This window comes from Ursus maritimus, unplaced genomic scaffold, assembly GCF_017311325.1.
Source record: "Ursus maritimus isolate PB19 unplaced genomic scaffold, ASM1731132v1 scaffold_3, whole genome shotgun sequence".
In the NCBI taxonomy this organism is placed as follows: Eukaryota; Metazoa; Chordata; class Mammalia; order Carnivora; family Ursidae; genus Ursus; species Ursus maritimus.
Window position 1 is genome coordinate 54,995,852 of NW_024425563.1, and position 18,437 is coordinate 55,014,288.

Sequence of the window (18,437 nt, forward strand, 5' to 3'; positions counted from 1 at the left end):
TTTTTTTTTTTTAGCTGCATATGGATCTAGTTCAACTGGAGTTTCCTGAATGAATGCTGGCTTTTTCCAAGCACATCCAGCATAGCTCAATCATTGGCACCCGAAACAAAGCTAATGCTCTGAAAAGCCGCACATGATAGAAATTAAGCTACCTGTACTGAAAGTGGATGTGAAAGTATTTAAAAGGGAAAGAGAATGACTTAGAAGAAAAGGAATTTAGGCACAGTCTCCTTTGTATAATCTAAATACAGCTTGTTGATTCTTTTCGGAAATACTCCCAGAGTTAAATATAATACTAGTTTGCCCATTAACAGAACATATGCACTGTGCATGGTTAATGTGGCACATGATTCTTCCACGGATGCCTTCAATATTTCACCCTGAAAGTTGGGAACTAAAACTCCTCAGCCAATACTAAGCAGTTGAGTAAGCAGCTGCTGCAATGCTATGCTGCTGCTTGGGCCACAGGGCATTTCTAAATAATTGAGTTTAAGCTTAAATAATGATCAGATGCCCATAGGAACCTCCTGAGAGACACCAGACTCGACAAAGAAATAGGTTTTCATCACAGTACTGATTCTGTGCCATTTGAGGCACATTTTATAAAACTATGTAAGAAATTAAGCATCTTTTTAACTTTTGCATTACAACTGGTAAAGTATATCATTTAAATTAATCATCCATTATGGATCAGCTATTTCTGCGGACAGTATCCTGATCTGGTAACTTAGAAATTATCTAATATTTTTAAATCACTAAAATCATTTCAGCTTGATTTAATTTCTGAGAAACTTTAGTTTTAATTTTTCTACATGGCTTATTCTGTTTTAAGATCTATACAGTATGCATAATGGCATCTGCAAGCCAAATTTCTTATTTGTCTGATTTAGGAAATAGAATAATTACTTTTTTCCACTTAAGAGGTATTTGAGAAGTTCAATATTTTTCTATCCTCAAGCCTCTACTCTTAGGGTCTAGAGCTGAAGATTCCAGTACATATTTTCTTTCCAGGAAGAGTAAAAGTGGAGGGGGGAGTAGGAAAGATTCAGAGAGAGAAAAGCCTGGTTTGTTAGTAGATTGAGTGGAAGAGATAATAAAGTCAAATTTATTACCCAAAGAAAGCATAAAGTAAGTATCTCTGGTCAGTATCTAAAGGAAGATGTAGGGGACAAACTGGAGCACCAAAGAGGTGCTGAACACTGTGTTAAAAATTTTAGAAACATTACCTAATTTATTTCCCATGATAGCCTAATAAAGGTATTTTTAGTCGCTTTTACGAAAGAGGAAACTCAGCTTAAGTAACTCAAACAGTTACACAGTTGATAAGGCACAGAACTGGGATTTCAAACTCAACTGTACATATGGATATTGTTATGGATGGAATTGTGCTCCCCCAAAATACAAATGATAAAGACCTAACTCCAAAGTAACCAAATTTATACACAGGGTCTTTAAAGAGGTAGTGTGACTGGTATCCTTGTAAGTAGAGGAAGAGACACCAGTGATGTACACACACAGAGAAAAAGTCATGTGAGGACACTGAAAAACTGGCCATTTGCAAACCAAGGAGAGAGGCCTAAGGAGAAACCAATCCTGCCTACAACCTGCTCTTGAACTTCTAATCTCTAGAACTATAAAAAAATATATATTTTTAAAAAAACATAGAGTCGACCAAATCTTCATTGCTGTCAGGGATAGGATAAAGGCACTTATTTTTCTACCCTGGGCATCAGCATCTCAAGAAGAAAGGGGAATGATTATTTAAAAAGTTAATCAAGTTTTTTACGTAGATGTTTTTGTTTTGTTTGTTTTGTATGTGTTTGTTCTTTTCTGTTCTCTCTGGATTTCTTTGCAGTATAGGCTAGTTATATGATATTCCAAATGCAGGATGACTGAGAAGCTTGGAAATCTACCAATTTTGACTTCGTGGGGGTACTTGAGCTATTGTTTAGGAATACTTTATATTTATATAGCTGCTAGTGAACAACAATTTGTTGTTTAAGCTACCCAGTCAGTGATATCTTTTTATGGCAGGTTGAGCAGACACATACAGATATGAACTTAAAAAAAGATTTTCTATATTGTGTGTTCTATACATCTTTTCTTAATGATATATGATGAGAGCTAGTGTTAAGTGCCATGAGAGCAGGGCTATGGGTATCTTCGGGGTCTGATACATAATAGATCCTTAATAAGTGTCAAAAGAATCAATTAATGAATGAAAAGAGGTTAGTTCTATGTAATACATTTCTCGACAGCGTTTGACTGTGGCTAAAAAATCTAAAATGTGAAAATCCCCTCCGCATTGAAGTCCTGCATTACATCACTAATTTAGTGAAGAACACTTCTCTCTTCTTCAGTTAGCACCACACCTAGATTCATAGCTTTCATTTGCTAGCAACAGGTGCCTCCTCTCTTTGGCTCGTCAACAGGCAACATCTGGGGTGCCCCTAGTGCCCCAGATCTCTGTTGTCATAGTTCACCCTTGTTCCTCATAGAAACTTCCATGTCTTGTAACTATTTGCCCAAAGGAGAGAAGCTATCCCTGCAAGTCTTATTGAGAGAGAGAGAAAGAGAGAGAGAGAGAGAGAGAGACAGAGACAGAGAGATAAAGAGAGAAAGTGGGGGGGAGGGAAAGGCAGAGGGACAGGATCTCAAGCAGACTCCCTGCTGAACACAGAGCCTGATTCAGGGCTCAGTCCAATAACCCTGAGATCATGACCTGAGCCAAAATCAAGAGTCAACCAACTGAGCCATCCAGGCACCTCATCCCTATAAATATTAATCAATCAGATCTTCAATGTCAAGCTAACTGGAGCCTACTATCTGATTTTTCCAGAAAAATTGATTTTTTAAAAAGTTGATTTAAATTTGGATAACGAATTACCATATAGTAATGCCATACTTGATCCCCAAAGGGGATGAAAAACCATGTTTCAAAAATCACCTCTACTTTAGAGGTAAATAAATGGAGGCCCAGAAAAATTAAATGATTTGCCCATTCATAGTCACACAGGATCTTGTCACTCAAAGTGTGGTCCATGGATCAGCAACACTGACATCATATGTATGGGTGTTTGTAAGAGATGTAGAATCTTAGGCCCCAACCAGTTCTACTGAATTAGAATACATATTTTAGAGTTAGAGAAACACTTTTGAAGCAGTGACAACATGGAGATTTGAATCCAAATGTTCCAATGTCTAAATCAAGTTTTTCTGCCCATGTGCCTCACCACAAAGGCTTCTAAAAATAATCCCCACTCTCACCTTACCAGTCACCCTAAAGTGCCGTAATTCTAATGGGAGAACACTAGTTGGGTAGTATGATGTGAGATGAGGCCTGAAGGTTTCAGGGCTTTGAAGAATCTTTTAGATCACACCCTTGAGGTAGCAGCTTATTTATTCTCTGCAAAACAATTAGGACCTCTCATCTTAATTAGGGCCACTCATCAGAGTGGAGTAACGTCCATTCTCTACACACAGTTGCCACTGCATCATCACATTTGATCCTCACAATAATGCAACGAGAGAGCCTCAACTGTCCCCATTTTAAAGATGAAGAGGGACATCTGGGTAGCTCAGCTGGTTAAGCATCCAATTCTTGATTTTGGCTCAGGTCATGATCTCAGGATTGTGAGATCGAGCCCCATATCAGGCTCTACGCTCAGAGTGGACCCTGCTTAAGATTCTCTCTCTCCCTCTCCTTCTACCCCTCTCCCTCCACTCATGCATGCAACTCACTCAGGGTGAGTTGTGCCGTTATTTAGGTAGCAAACTTCAAAAATTCTTGAGAGCCCTCTATAACTCTGGGTGACTCTTATTTTTTCCTCCCATAGAATAATGTTGAGAGTCAAATTTCTGGGCTGAGGACCCATGGTATTCTTTATTGTATTCTTTGGTTGGCTCTGCAGCCTTTAACAATGGGTGTTCTCCCTTCTCCCGTGTGATACATGCCAGCTCTTTGAATGTATATATTCATTTCATGTTAGATGTTCTGCTGAAATCTTGAGACTTTTGAAATGGAGCTGGGATGGATTTATGATGACAATGGGTGGGTGAACCCACATGCTCTCTCTCTTATGTTCAACACTGGGAGGAACGCATGAATGACAGCCCATTCCCTTGGGATCACTTGTAGGTTATAATGCCCACACCTTAGCTTCTTTAGTCATGGTGAGATGAAAAAGAAATACAGTGGCTATAGGGAAGACCTTCAGATTCCAAGTAAAACCATGGATATGATGAATGAATACTGTGACCAATATTCCATATGGAAAGAAGGCATGAACTATTAATGCAGCAGCTGGAAGAGACAAGGGGCATGCCACGTACGTTAATGCTCTACCACAAATCCCCTTCCAGTATGATCAACTGCTTTCTAGCAGCCCTACTGACCTTGCATGTACAATTTCTAAGTCACTCTTCACCTTCAGAAAAATATCCCTTTGCTATTCATGTGCCAGTGTAAGAATAAATACAGGACATATTTGTTGTGGCAAAGTGCTACATCTTGAGACTCTAAGGATTCTTAAGATACTAGTGGACTCCAGGATTTGCCAATAATATATGAATTCTTGTGGGTTATGTGGTCAATCAAGGAATCTAAGAGTCCTTATTGCTGCTTATTCACAGTAATCTGCTGGTCAGTCCTACCAAGATTGAGTTAGAGACACAGTCAAGTAATACCATCTCAGTATTTTTCCTACTACTTCATTTAATCTGATGAACATACTGTGGAAAGGATATTTCATAATATGCTAATCCTTGTAATCACTAGACAGTGAATGTTAGAGCCCTGTTCCTATCAAGACTGCTTAATAAAATTAACTCTGACCCAGTAGGTGTGTGAAATGAGATTCTCTCTAACTCTTCCCACAGTAGTTTGGTTCAAGGGCAGAGGTTTTTCACTGTTCTAGTTTGAATTAAAATGCTGTGCAGAGGTTCAGAATTTTTTACCCCAAATTAATGATGTCTGAGTGCATGGATTTAATACTTCATAGGAATTACAATAAAGAGAATGCTCTTGGCAAAAGAAACAACTGTGCTTTCTTATGGTTAGGATTATTCTCATTTGTGAAATGGGTGTTGATAATCATATGAGATTGACATTGTGGTGAGTTGTGTGTGCATAGTACTATGGATAAGAGCTAGGGAATCAAGACATCTCTACTTTACCACCTACTAATTGTGTGACTTGAACAAGTTACTCCCCTTTCCGAGCCTCAGTTTCCTTTTCTGCAAAATAGGAAGCCTCAGTTACACCTTTAGTAACAAGACTTCTGGGAATGCTGTGAGGATTAAAAGACGTGAGGAAGGTTATCATTGGAAGCTGCATGTAAAGAATAGCTAATCTCTGATGTGAGACTGAATTAGTCCAGTTCTATGAGAACCAACAGGTATGTTTTATAGGGTTCTCTGGCCCTGCTGAGGCCAGAACATCTCACCTAATAGATCATCCCCTCATTAAATCGACCTTTTGGGTCAAAGTTAAGGATTATAATTTTTCTTAGATGTTTAGAGTACAGCCCTGGGGCGCCTGGGTGGCTCAGTCGTTAAGCGTCTGCCTTCGGCTCAGGGGGTGATCCCGGAGCTCTGGGATCGAGCCCCACGTCGGGCTCTTCCGCTGGGAGCCTGCTTCTTCCTCTCCCACTCCCCCTGCTTGTGTTCCCTCTCTCGCTGGCTGTCTCTCTCTCTGTCAAATAAATAAATAAAATCTTAAAAAAAAAAAAGTACAGCCCTATATAACTTAGCTGAATTTTTTTGTTGATTCATCCCGTTTAATATTTAAGATACTGAGTATCACAAACAGAAAATTAACAGAAAAACATAGCTCTGGATTTTAGACTCCAAAGTTTGTGCTCCTTGTGCTATGTATACACAACATACAACTGGTCATGAACAAATAGAAAAGTCATCATACTCTGCTTCATGCACTGATCCAAATCAATTAATCAGCTACCCTGAATCTAGCAGCTCAGATATAAATCAGCAGAGACCAGCTAGAGACAACTGAGGACACAGTATAATAGTGTCTACTAAAGAAGCAACTAAAATGTACATGAAAAACCACTGGGAAATATAATGCAAATTTCAGGGCATTTGCAATATACTTGAAAATAGGCAGGTGTTAAGAGTATTGTATCTAATTTGCAGCTGCACAATTTATATAGGAAACTATGTCCAAATAACGTTCCCAGGAACTGGGAACCTCAAAGCACATAAGGCTGCTAAGATCTGGAGCTACCCAGATGTCTCACAGCCACAGCTTGGATAATTGTGCCTCCACTTTCAAGCTCCTCCATACCTCCAAGGTCAGATCTTAAGGGAGATTTCAGGATCTCAAGGTGTGACTGTAAATCCACCACATCTCAATCCAGGAGTCAAAAAGGAGGCCAGGAATTCGGTATGTTCTGGATAGAACGACCCTACCCCCCAAGATCGTCACATCTTCATAGGTGGGATTGAAGATGGGGACCCAGAACTCTGCGCAGTCTTAACAAGCCTACTCTGGTGCCCCCTATTACCCCTCCTTAAGTTAGTCACCACAAGAAGCCAGGATTCCCAGGTCATCCCTCACATTAATGCCAAGCTCCAAAAGGTAACACTTCCCATTAACCACCATTTCTGTCCCCAAATTCCATACTATCTTCCTTGCTTTCTTTTCTGCATAATATTCATCATTACCCACACATATCTGAACTAATGCATATTTGTTTATCTGTCTTCCCCACAAGAATATAAGTTCTACCAGGATAGAATTTTTATTGTTTTAGTCATTGCTGTACTTATAGTTCCTAGCTTCTAATAAGCAATCAATAAATATTTATTATGTAAACAAGTGAATAAATGAGTGAATGAATTCTGCCCCAAGTTGAGGTAGCCTCCAGAAGCTGTAAATATATTAAGTCTAAAGCCAATTAGTATTCGGTATCTGACTTCTTTCATACTTGCTTTTAATAGCATAGTTAGCTGACACTGGATAGTGCACTCACTAGCTCTCAAAATGATGATGCCTCTGTCAAAGAAAGCTGAGAAAGAAAGGCTGTCCTGTACAAATATTTCATAGAAAAATGACTTTGGATCTCGTTCAATGAAAAGACCAGGTATTTTGCCTTCAGTCCATATCACCGGGACTCCCAGGTCTTTCTCACTAAAGTTGATGAATATAAACGGAGGAAGATTAACACAGAGTAAAGTGGTAAGCATAATAAGGGATATGAGTGAGAAATGAAAAGAAAATAAAAAATTTAAAAGAAGAATATGCAGCTAGAGTTGCTCCATACTTATCACAGAGGAGTCTCTCATTACCTCTTTATTTAATAACTGAATGAATAATATTGCAATGTCTAAAGGAGAAGCAACAGGTTAAGGTGGGGAAAAAAGTAATCTCTTTGGCAGCAAAGAATTTCACTACATTCAGGCCTTGTTTTTTATTTCTTTGAAGAGAAACACTTCGAAATGGTACAGGATCATTTTAAAGGCTATCTACATGTGTCTACAGGAAATATTACTTAGAGACCATATACGCCATGTTATTTAGAATATGGTAAAATAAATTAACCAAATGATTTTGAATGTGTGTCATTCTCAAATATAGTAGTCTTTTAATAGTCTTCATTAAAAAATATGATTCAATGCACGCTTTGTTGCTAAGCCATTGATTAGTCTTTCAAGTCCTTACTTTTACTCATTATTTTAGATCTTAAAGTAAGACCTTGTACAGTAATAATGATGCTGCTTGCCTAGGAATCAGGAGCTATAGGTTCTACCCAGGAGTTTGGAATGATTAAGTCCGAGGGACTCTGCCATGAACTGCTTGTTATGGCTCAAGCATTCAGTAAACTAATCTATTTTAGTTTTGGATTTTGAAAGAAAATGATACAATATGAAAATTTAGAAATTATGCTTTACTAAACTTTCTCTGTCAAAATACTTAACAAAGACAAACCCAATAATGTATTAATATTCTGTATTGGATATTAGTTTGTTATAGGGATGAGTATCTGGATCAGGAACTATCCAGGGTAGAAATACAACAAATGAAAATATTAATGCAGTTTTTTCACATCAAAATGAAAAGGTGAGATGGGCCAGGATTTAGCTGCATTCCAAGCTGCACAACATAGAAGCTGACCAACGATTCCTTTTATCTAAGTAGTTCCATTTCCTTTACAACTCTAAATGTTCATCTACACTTCTACACTCAGGCCTTATGTTTTCTTGACAGAAGTGGCAACCAGTAGATGATTGTATATTCAAATTTATTTGAGTACTTTTTAATTTCTCAGAGTTTTTGTTTCATAGAACTATAAATTTTTTGAATTCAAAGCTTAATGTTCATCAAATCCATTTACCTTTAGCAACGGGAGAGTCTAAGCTTCAATTTCTCTAGAGAAATTGAATCATAGACCAGAGAAAAATAATAGAACAAGAAATTTCAGAAATGGATATATTTTCTTCTTCTCTGCTATTGACATTCCTTTGGTTGACAGTGTTGCTCATATAGTTTTTTATAGGTGTTGTGGTCCCAAGTAAAAAACACATGTGTAAAGCTTTGACAATGGCATTTTTAAGATATCTCATGTTGACAACAGAAAAATTTTAATAGCTGTCTTATATTCATGTGTACTTTAAATTAGAAAATTAAAATAGAATTTCAAAATGCATCCTGTTGTGCTTAGCCATGAAGTCAAAGCAACAGAAAGAAGTTAATCACAAATGAGATTCTACAGCTAAGTGAATTAAGAAGGAAGTTAAGGTTTTCATTTCTAATTGTCCTCTTTTCTGCAATGAACACTGGACACTTAAAGGTTATATACAATTTTACATTTTGTAGTAAACATAGTTATGTATATATGTTTATCTCTGTGGGGAATATCATCTACTTCCCTGCAACAATTATTGAGTACATACAATAAGCAAAATCTATGCAATATTGGAAAATTCCTTTGTTACTTAGAAGGAATTTCCTAGCTTGCATAATATTTTGTACTGTATTTTCCACATCTGGGACAACATGATCTTTTTGTGGACTCTACAACTTGAACCAAAATTCTGAAACAATTTCATTAGGGCAGCTTATCAGTTTTACTTTTTCCAGGTGCTATGGGGTGTTCCTGATAGTATCATTTGCATCCAGTTTAAAACTAATGAAAATCCAAATAGAAGAAGGGGAGATGGGAAAAGACAGATCCCAAATCTTAGTGGATCCTCACTGTGCTGGAGGGAAGAGGGCTGTGATGCATCTCTGATAGCAGCAGTGGAGGAAATGAAGCACTGATTGCAAGTCAGGTTTGAGCTGAGTACTAATACAAAGGAAATCGACATTATCCTGATTACTGCAAGTAAGAAACAGATGCCACCCCCACCTCTTTCTGCAGATGTAACAACAGGCACCGTGCCTGTTTAGGACAACTGGGAGGGAATAGCATGTAATGCATATACTTAACGATAAAACGAAGGGGTTCCTGACTCAATATCAAAACTTTGGAACATACAAATTTTGGCATAAACATTAGGTTTTGTTGTTGTTATTGCTTTAGGGAAAAAAATTCCTTACTAATCAGCAATAGCTTAGTGTGATTGTTAAAAATATGGTGTGTTATTATGTCCTAAACAATTAATAGGCCTAGATAGGCCCCCCCAAATCCCTCCCAAAAACTCATACAAATATGTGCATTCCTAATCATTCTTGAAAATGTATTTAGCTTATGACTAATTAAATTGTTCCCACAACGCTCTTCTTTCTTTTCTGTTCTGGAAGCTCCCTTCTCTGTGTTCCCACAGCACATCTGTCCAAATCAGCACAATGCATAGGCTATGAGCAACTGAGAAAAGTGGTCTCATTAGTCTTTGTATTCCCTACACCTTATCTAATCACTGGCAAAAAGTCTTCTTTTCCTGGCCTTCACTCTTCATATGATGGCATATGTTATGCCTTCTAAATAACTGATTGTGCTTCGAAGACGACCACTCTAAATAGCAGAAGAAAAATGTATTAATCAAATATTTCTGTTACACTGAATTTAACTATATGTCCATATATTTGGTCATAAAATAAATTATTTCCTGATATTATAATACAAAAGAGAAAGTCAGAGAGGTCCCTTAAAAGACTTGCCACTAGAACTTTTTTTTTTTTTTTTTTTTTTACTGTTATTGGGGAAGACCCAATGTAATGTAATGGGTAAAATAATACAAAGATACAAACGCAGTAGAAAATAGCAGACAATTTTCTTTTGAATGTATGTATATATAATATTTATATATATGTGAATTTTATACATCAGAGGAGAGACTTACATTTTAAATCTGACAGAAAAGAAAACTTGAGACATTTCATCCAAATTTGTCTCCTGTACAGTGAGTATAGTTAGTACATAACTGAAATGTCTGCTGAAAACCTCAGGGCAACTGAAATGAGCCTTAAATTACCTCCCCATAACCACCTAATCCTTCTCCCCAACCCCCTTTCCAAATCACAAAAATGACATCTCTAACCTTCACAGTGTGTCAGATTTAGGAGTAATCAAATAGAATATGGGCAGAGTAAAAGTTTGTAATAAAAAGCCAGCTTCGTGTTCACAGATTGACTGAGTTGCTGCTGGAGAAGGTGCCTTGATTAAACCTCACAGAGCCTCATTTTTGGCACATCTTTGACCAGTTAGGCGGGCCCAAATTCTGCCCATGCTCAGCAATTCCTCATTCCTCCTAGGGAATTGTTCTGCCTCTTCCACAGCTCCTCCTCCTCCAATTAAGGGTCTGACACTGCCCATTGACTACGTTTATTTTTCTGCCTTTTGGCACCAGGAGCTTGTCTGTTGTAGGATAAAAGTGGAATTCTCTGCTGTCTGCAGGGCTTTCCCCAGGGAACAGAGCATGAAACCCAAACTTATATATAAAATCATATCCTGTTTGCAAACATCATATTCCCTTTGCTTCTCACTAATCTGGTCCTGTAAACCCCAGCACAGCTTGAGAGCCCATTCCTCATCTAAACAAATGCCATAAGCTCCTTTATACTTTTACAACCATGTCAAAAAATAATATTGCCTGCCAATAGTGATGTGATTGGAGTTGCCTCCTCCAAGCCATAAAAGAAGTGCAGAGTCTGTTATCAATTTCTCCTAGTGTATCAAGGGAATTATGGGTCGATTCAGTTCCAAGTTATAAATGACAACTCAAAAGCCGCAGAAGTGTTTGAAGCTGGGAGCTGATGACGACATTATCATAAAAGCCTGCTCGTCCCTGCTTTTGTGGTTTTTTTGTGGCCTATCAAGTGAAGAGGGAAAAATAAAGCTGAGAAATGATTTCAAGATTTCTTCACACAGCAGCAGGTCAGATGGCCAGAAAAATGATCACTATTTTTAGTGATATACCCTTAAGAGTGAGAACTAAAATGGTTCCGCACTGGCTTTTATTTCCAGAGTCCCTTAATTATCTATATCATTAGATGATGACCAAGTCCTGGGATTTGGTAAAATGCTCTCTGCAACTGATGCATTTTCTTGTAGTGCAATCACACACTAATGAGAAGTGAGTCATGCCACAGTAACTAACAAAATGAGAACCAAACCAAAATTCAAAGGAATAAGAAACCCTTGCAATTGTTGCTCAAAATGCAATTCTGGAAAACATACTTTAAAGCACCTTAAGTACCATTTGTCCGTTGAAGTGACTTAACCAACTACTGGCAAATTATCACAGGCAAAGAGTACACTTATCATGATGAGCACTGGGTAACGTTTAGAATTGTTGAATTGCTATATTTTACATCTAAAACTAATATAACACTATACGTTAACTATATCATAATTAAAAAACTTTAAAAAATTATCATATGCAGTTTTAGGAGAAAATTTAATAAGAAATAGGGATTTTTCTGATTTCACAATGTCCCAGGTAGTCTCCCCAAAAGCCAGTCAACCCATCAGCCTTCAGTAGGTATATATTCTAGGGACTGGAGTTTAATAATTGGGGAGCATTAAGTATTTTGGAATTTAAACCAATAATATGAACAGGAAAGTACCTTAACACAGGAGCAATTTTGGTGGTTTCCAAGTTTTCTGAAGTGCCCCATGTTGTGAAGTTGGGTCACTCTTAGTTCATACTGGCCATCTTTGTATACTTAATATGTCAAGGAGTGTCCCAAAGGTAAAAATTTAGACTGGTACGAATCTACAGGATTCAGAGTTTCTCTTAGGACTTATATTAAAACCCAAGATCTGAGGGGCAAGAAGGTTTCTGAATACCTAAGAACACAATTTGGTTTCTGGAAAGAAAAAGAAAAGGCCAAATCAAACTAGTTCTCTAGAGTACCAACATGGACAAGCTTGTGTGTGCACATGCACGTATCACACACATGTTCACACTCACTTGGACCTACATAAAACCACCAGACCATCAGAAGACCAAGGGTCCAATCTAATAACCAGAAGTGCCTCTCTCCAGCCCTCTTCAGCACTGAAGTCAAACTAATACAGTCTTCCACCTCCTGCCTCTGCTTGCTGAAGCTAGATTTACCTACTACCATTGCTGCCACCAAGGATAAAGTGTTTGGGGACATTAGTAAGGATGTATTCTAGGATACTGACTGTGCTTTGTGTTGGACATACAGCGACAAAAGCAGTACTCACTCTTCATTCCTTAGGTACTTCTAAGAGTTTACTAGAGCAGTTCTAGCTACGGAATAAGAAGTTACCTTGGTATGGGTTTAGAGCAGTTGAGTAGAGGTACTTTGTGTTCAAGGGATAGTGTAGTACAGGCACAATCCAAGTCAGATTGTGGGAGATGGGAGCCTAAGGAGCTTTCCTCATTTCAGCTCTGGGTCACGAATTAAGTGTAAAGGAGTGGGAATTTAATGACTTTCACTCTTTTAACATCTGTGCTTTCCTCTCCATCACTGTACCTTCTAATTAGCTATTAGCTTTCATTCTTTGCTTCATTCGCAGGTAATCAGCCATTCTCTTAAAATGAGCACTTGGCATTTTAGAAAATAAGCACAAAAGCCAATGAAACCTATTTTAAAAATCAGTTTATCCTCTGCTTTCTCAAATGATTTTACAAGTTCCTGGCTTCGCAGTGAGTTTGCTAAAAATAATGAAGGATTTATGTAGGATGGTGACTGTCTTGTGCTCAGGGTCAAAAAATGAAGCTCATTGGTGAGCTGCCACAAAACGTACCACACTATACCAGCCACACTGTTGCACTGCTAGGCTCTAGGGACTGTGGCCGGCCTGCTGAAGATGAAAACCATGGAAGGACCTAATGAGCTCTTTTAGAACTCCTGCACATGGACATGCACATCAACCTCATACTTTTAGCCTAAACCTTTACTGTGTGATTTCAGGAAAATAATAGTTCTCTGAGCCCTCAGTTTCTCATCTGCAAAATGGTATTAATAATAATAATAACTATTTTACAAAGCTCTTATAAACTTCAGTTGTATGTTAGCAAACTATAAAATCCAAGCAGATATTGGTTGTCATAGTTGCCATTCTTATTTCTAGAGAGGGCAGAATCACAGGTGAAGGAATAGAAAGATTATCCTTGCTAAATCTAGAATCACTAAAACAATAGAATTAACTTAAAATATACAGGACTTTCCTGTATAAGATCTATTTATAGCAATATATTGCCTACAATACGACATACACAGTTCTTCCCCTTTAATATCCAAGAAGCCTAATTGATTTAAATTCCTCAGTCTTTGAAACCTGATCGAGAATTATGCTGTCCTAACATGGTTTAACACTTAGTTCTACAGGATGACAGTTTAGTACTGGTAAGGGTTAACTTTAAATAGACTGCAGGTTAAAGAATGTGTTCTAATCATCCACAAAAATGTAGACGTTTTTCTTCATATGTCACTGGATTCAAACAAATTTGTCCTTGAAATGTGATATAAATATCCTGGGGAAAAAAAGCTTTGTTAATTACTGAAGACAAAAATGACCCTAGGGGTTCACAAACAAAATGTGCCACAATGCAAAGCACTTTGTGAAGTTTATGCTATTTTCATCAGGAATATAATGTACTTGCATACTCAGTGTAACTCTATTGTGAACTTAATTCTGCTGCAAAACTGTTAAACCCTCTTGTGTTAACTTTTCTCCAGCTACACAAAAGTCTAACAAAGCTGGCTTTATGGGCATGTGACCTGTGTAGTCACACAAAATCCTAGAGTTAGAAGGGTCGCACGGTTGGATTAATTCACTGAGTCGCCATCTTGAAATTCTTAGTAAGTTTTGAGCACGGGGACCTGCATTTTTATTGGGAATTGAGCCCTACAAATTATTTAGCCAGTCCTGAAGTCTAGGATAACTTTTACAAAGACATGGCCTGAATTGGTAAATCAAAGGAGATATTTTTGGTAATTTATGTTATTTCAAAGCAGTAAACAAACTCATACTCACCCCAAGTCCACCACAAGGTAATGAAGAAAAAAACTTTTGAGAGGCATCACCTTAAGAAGACATGAAAAAATATATCAGTTGGGAATATAACTGTAATTTTAAAAATGTTAGTGTTTATTAACACATACTATCATGTCACATAGTATTTATCACTTGATTCAGAAGAAAATTAATCAAATTTTATATAGGTACAAACTTAAAGCAAATGAATTATTATTACATGTAGAGTCTATTGCCCCACAAGAACATACACCTATGAAATTTGAGTCTCAAAAAAATTTTAGCTGCCTTACACATCGTTTAATATATCACATCTTTTAAAATATATATTTTACTTAAAATAACTCAGCTATTCTCTGAGCGTATCCCTCTAAGGTGATGTTTTGAGCCACAACTTTTTGAAAAACACTGTCATTTTTTAAATGTTTTAAATATTAAAACATCTACTCAAATATACACTTACTCTCAATTTCTACTTCAGATATAACTAAGACAAAGTATACTATAAGCTTCTTCAAAATCCCCATTTTTTAAACAAACAAGTCACAAAACACTATAATAAGGATAACCCTTTTGGGAAATCTATAAAATGTAAATAGAAATATATCTTCTTTAAAATATATACCAGTCTTGCTTGTGACTGTCTCTTAGAATTGATATTTCATGGAATTTTTAATCATTTTTTTAACCTACATTTTTATTTTCTACATTATCTAAAACAAAAATATTCACTCCTAAACCTCCCTGCAAAGTAATTAAAGGAAAAGGCAATGATTATTTCTATCCCAAATCATTTGCTGTATTGATGATCAATGAAATAAAAAATAATGAAAATTGAAAATGGGTTTGTGGCAGACTTCACATGACATGTCATTAAAAGCCTAACTAGATTTTGTTGTCAAAGAAGAACATTTATTTTGTAAACAATAAATTGAGTTGGTTTTTCAAATGCAATTTCTAACGGATGAGAAATGATAATGAAAAATACAAGTACATATGAAAAAATAAGACATCTCCTTACATATAAGGGTGGGAAAAAAAGAAAAAAAGATGAGAAATCAACAGAAAAAATAAGGAAACCATGGGAAAATGTTAAAACTGGAATAATGACATAAATAAAAAATACATTAAGAAATTTATGGACAGCTTGGAGAAGGACAAAGTTTTGTGTTTTTGTTTTTTATTATGTTATGTTAGTCACCATACAGTACATCATTAGTTTTTGATGTAGTAATCCATGATTCATTGTTTGCTTATAACACCCAGTGCTCCATGCAATATGTGCCCTCCTTAATAACCATCACCAGGCTATCCCATCTTCCCTCCCCTCTAAAACCCTCAGATTGTTTCCAGGAGTCCACAGTCTCTCATGGTTCGTCTCCCTCTCTGATTCCACCCCCTTCATTTTTCGAAGAGCAAAGTTTTCTTAAGTGGTTGTTGCTCATAACAATGATATTTCTGTATTCTTGAATATTTTTCAAGGATGTTTTGGTCACATGTGAAATTAAAATACATAATATTATATATTTTAATGTCTGAACTTTTCATTCTACAGCCAGTAAAAAGAGATAAAGGTAATATTGTAATGTAATAAATTTAAAGTACTTTTAAAAATCATTAAGCTCTAAGAGAATAAGTAAAATAAATTATAAGCTGCTTAAGGAGAATTTTTATTTAGTAATGTTTACAATAATATAAAACAGCCAAATAATCAATAATTTAAATTTAGTAATGTGTAAAAAAATTTTTAACTCACTGAATTGACTGGATTTATTTTTTAATAATGCTACATTGCCTTATCCATGGACTCAGATCTAGCTAGCCACAAGATAATGATAACTGGTAGTAAGAATGACAGGAATATTAATGCAAAGGAAAACCTTGCACCAGAAATGATTGGAGAAAATGTTTTTAAAGTGTCACCTTACAGAGTCTAGAGTATTTAAAGAGATAAATGGTGCCCATTTTCAAATCTAATCGTTTTATAAGCTATAGATGTCTTTTAAGATACAAAGACTAATAGGTCTGGTCATAATGAACTTTTACTTAAATTCTTCCTCCTAACTCCAGAACATAACTATCAAAAACAGTAATACCATTTTAACTCAGAAAATCACACAACTGAATGAATTTCAATTGAATGTGCTTGCACAATGACAGATACCAACCCCTCCTCTTCTGTGTTGGGAGGGAGTGGGGGAGAAAGAAGGATGTATGGGAGTGAAAGAAAGGGTTAAAGAGAGGGAAAATATCTTAATGATTATAAATTTCTATATATTTGTACATGCCAACTTTATTCTGGTCTTTTAGATTTAATTAAAAAGCCACAAAAATTCAAATTTCATAAAAAGGAAAATAAAAACTAAAAAAAAAACACAAATTTCATAAGGAAGAAAAAAAGGATGAAAAGTTAAACTTTTAAAAGATGGGAAGCAGACTCCCCGCTGAGCATGGAGCCTGAGGTCAGGGCTCGATCTCACCACCCTGAAATCATGACCCACAGTAGAACTTTTTATTTATTTATTTATTTTTAATAATATTTTTTTATTGTGTTAGTCACCATACAGTACATCCCTGGTTTTTGATGTAAAGTTCCATGGTTCATTGCTTGCGTATAACACCCAGTGCGCCATGCAATACGTGCCCTCCTTAATATAGAACTTTTTAAAAGAGGAATAGAACATGGAAAAATCATACCCACAAAAAAACGATTTTTAAATGTTTTTCAGTAATCATCTTGGTGACAGTGGTGGTATTGCTGTTCTGAATGTGTTTTGTTTGTGAGATAAAGCAAATGAATATGTAGGTGTTACTCTAAAAAATAAAAATAAAAAAAAAATAAAAGAATGGAATTATTCACTTAGAATCTGAATTAAGGAAAACTAGCTAAGTTTCTGGATTCACAAGAGAAACTGAAGTAGTTCAAAGGTATTAACAAAGTTGAATTTAGGGGCACCTCAGTGGCTCAGCTATTTAAGCATCTGCCATCGGCTTGGGTCAGGATCCCAGGGTCCTGGGATGGAGCCTTGCTCAGGCTTCCTGTTCAGCGGGAAGCCTGCTTCTTCCTCTGCCTCTGCCCCTCCCCCCAGCTCGTGTCTGTGTGTGTGTGTGTCGCACACGCACGCGTGCACGTGTGCACTCTCCCTCTCTCAAATAAATAAAATCTTCAAAAAAAGAGTTGAATTTAGTGCTTAAAATCAGGTTCTAACAGTTTATCTTTACTCATGTAGTCTGCACACAATATTGAAATTGCTGCACTGATCCCTGAGAGGTACCTATGGAACTCCTCATGTGTATCTAAAGGTAATTCTAAAATCACCAACTGTATGAATATTATCCTACATTACGTACTAAAAACTAATGACATATATGGCCAATTTATTTAAATTAAAACTGTAAAAACTACCAAGATATGGAAGTAGCCCAAGTGTCCATCGACTAATAAATGGATAAAGATGTGGTATATATCTACAATGGAATATTACCCAGCCATAAAAAAGAATGAAATCTTGCTATTTGCAATGACATGGATGGAGCTAGAGAGCATTTTGATCTCATAAAACCATGAAAGTAATGCTCAATTAACTTGATCTTTGTGGAAACAAGGTGGGATTATTAATTCATGTTAAAGTAAGGACATTTATTAAACAGTACCCATAGCAAAAGAAGTACTGTATGTAAAAGCGAAATAAGTCAGTGATAGAAAAACAAATACCATATGATTTCACTCACATGTGGAATTTGAGAAAACGCCTGGGTGGCTCAGTCAGTTAAGTGCTGGACTCTTGATTTCAGTTCAGGTCATGATCTCAAGGTCCTGGGATTGAACCCTGAGTCAAGCACCACCCTGGGCATGGAGCCTGCTTAAGATTCTCTCTCCCTCTCCTTCTGCCTCTCCCCTGCTCACTGGCTCGCGTGCATGCACACTTTCTCTCTTTCCCTCTTTCCCTCCCTCTCCCTCAAAAAAACAAACAAACAAAATACAAAAAGCAAAAAACCAAAAAAAAAAAAAAAAAAAAAAAA

At 36.6% G+C, this 18,437-nt stretch overlaps 1 protein-coding gene across 1 annotated transcript in view; it reads right to left on the minus strand.

The window, feature by feature from the left end:
• Positions 1-18,437, minus strand: part of HDAC9 (histone deacetylase 9) — a 684,034-nt gene that overhangs the window by 243,166 nt on the left and 422,431 nt on the right. The window contains exon 16 of the mRNA XM_040644215.1: positions 14,415-14,464. Within this exon, the coding sequence (XP_040500149.1) occupies positions 14,415-14,464 (50 nt within the window). The remainder of the gene's footprint in view (positions 1-14,414; positions 14,465-18,437) is intronic.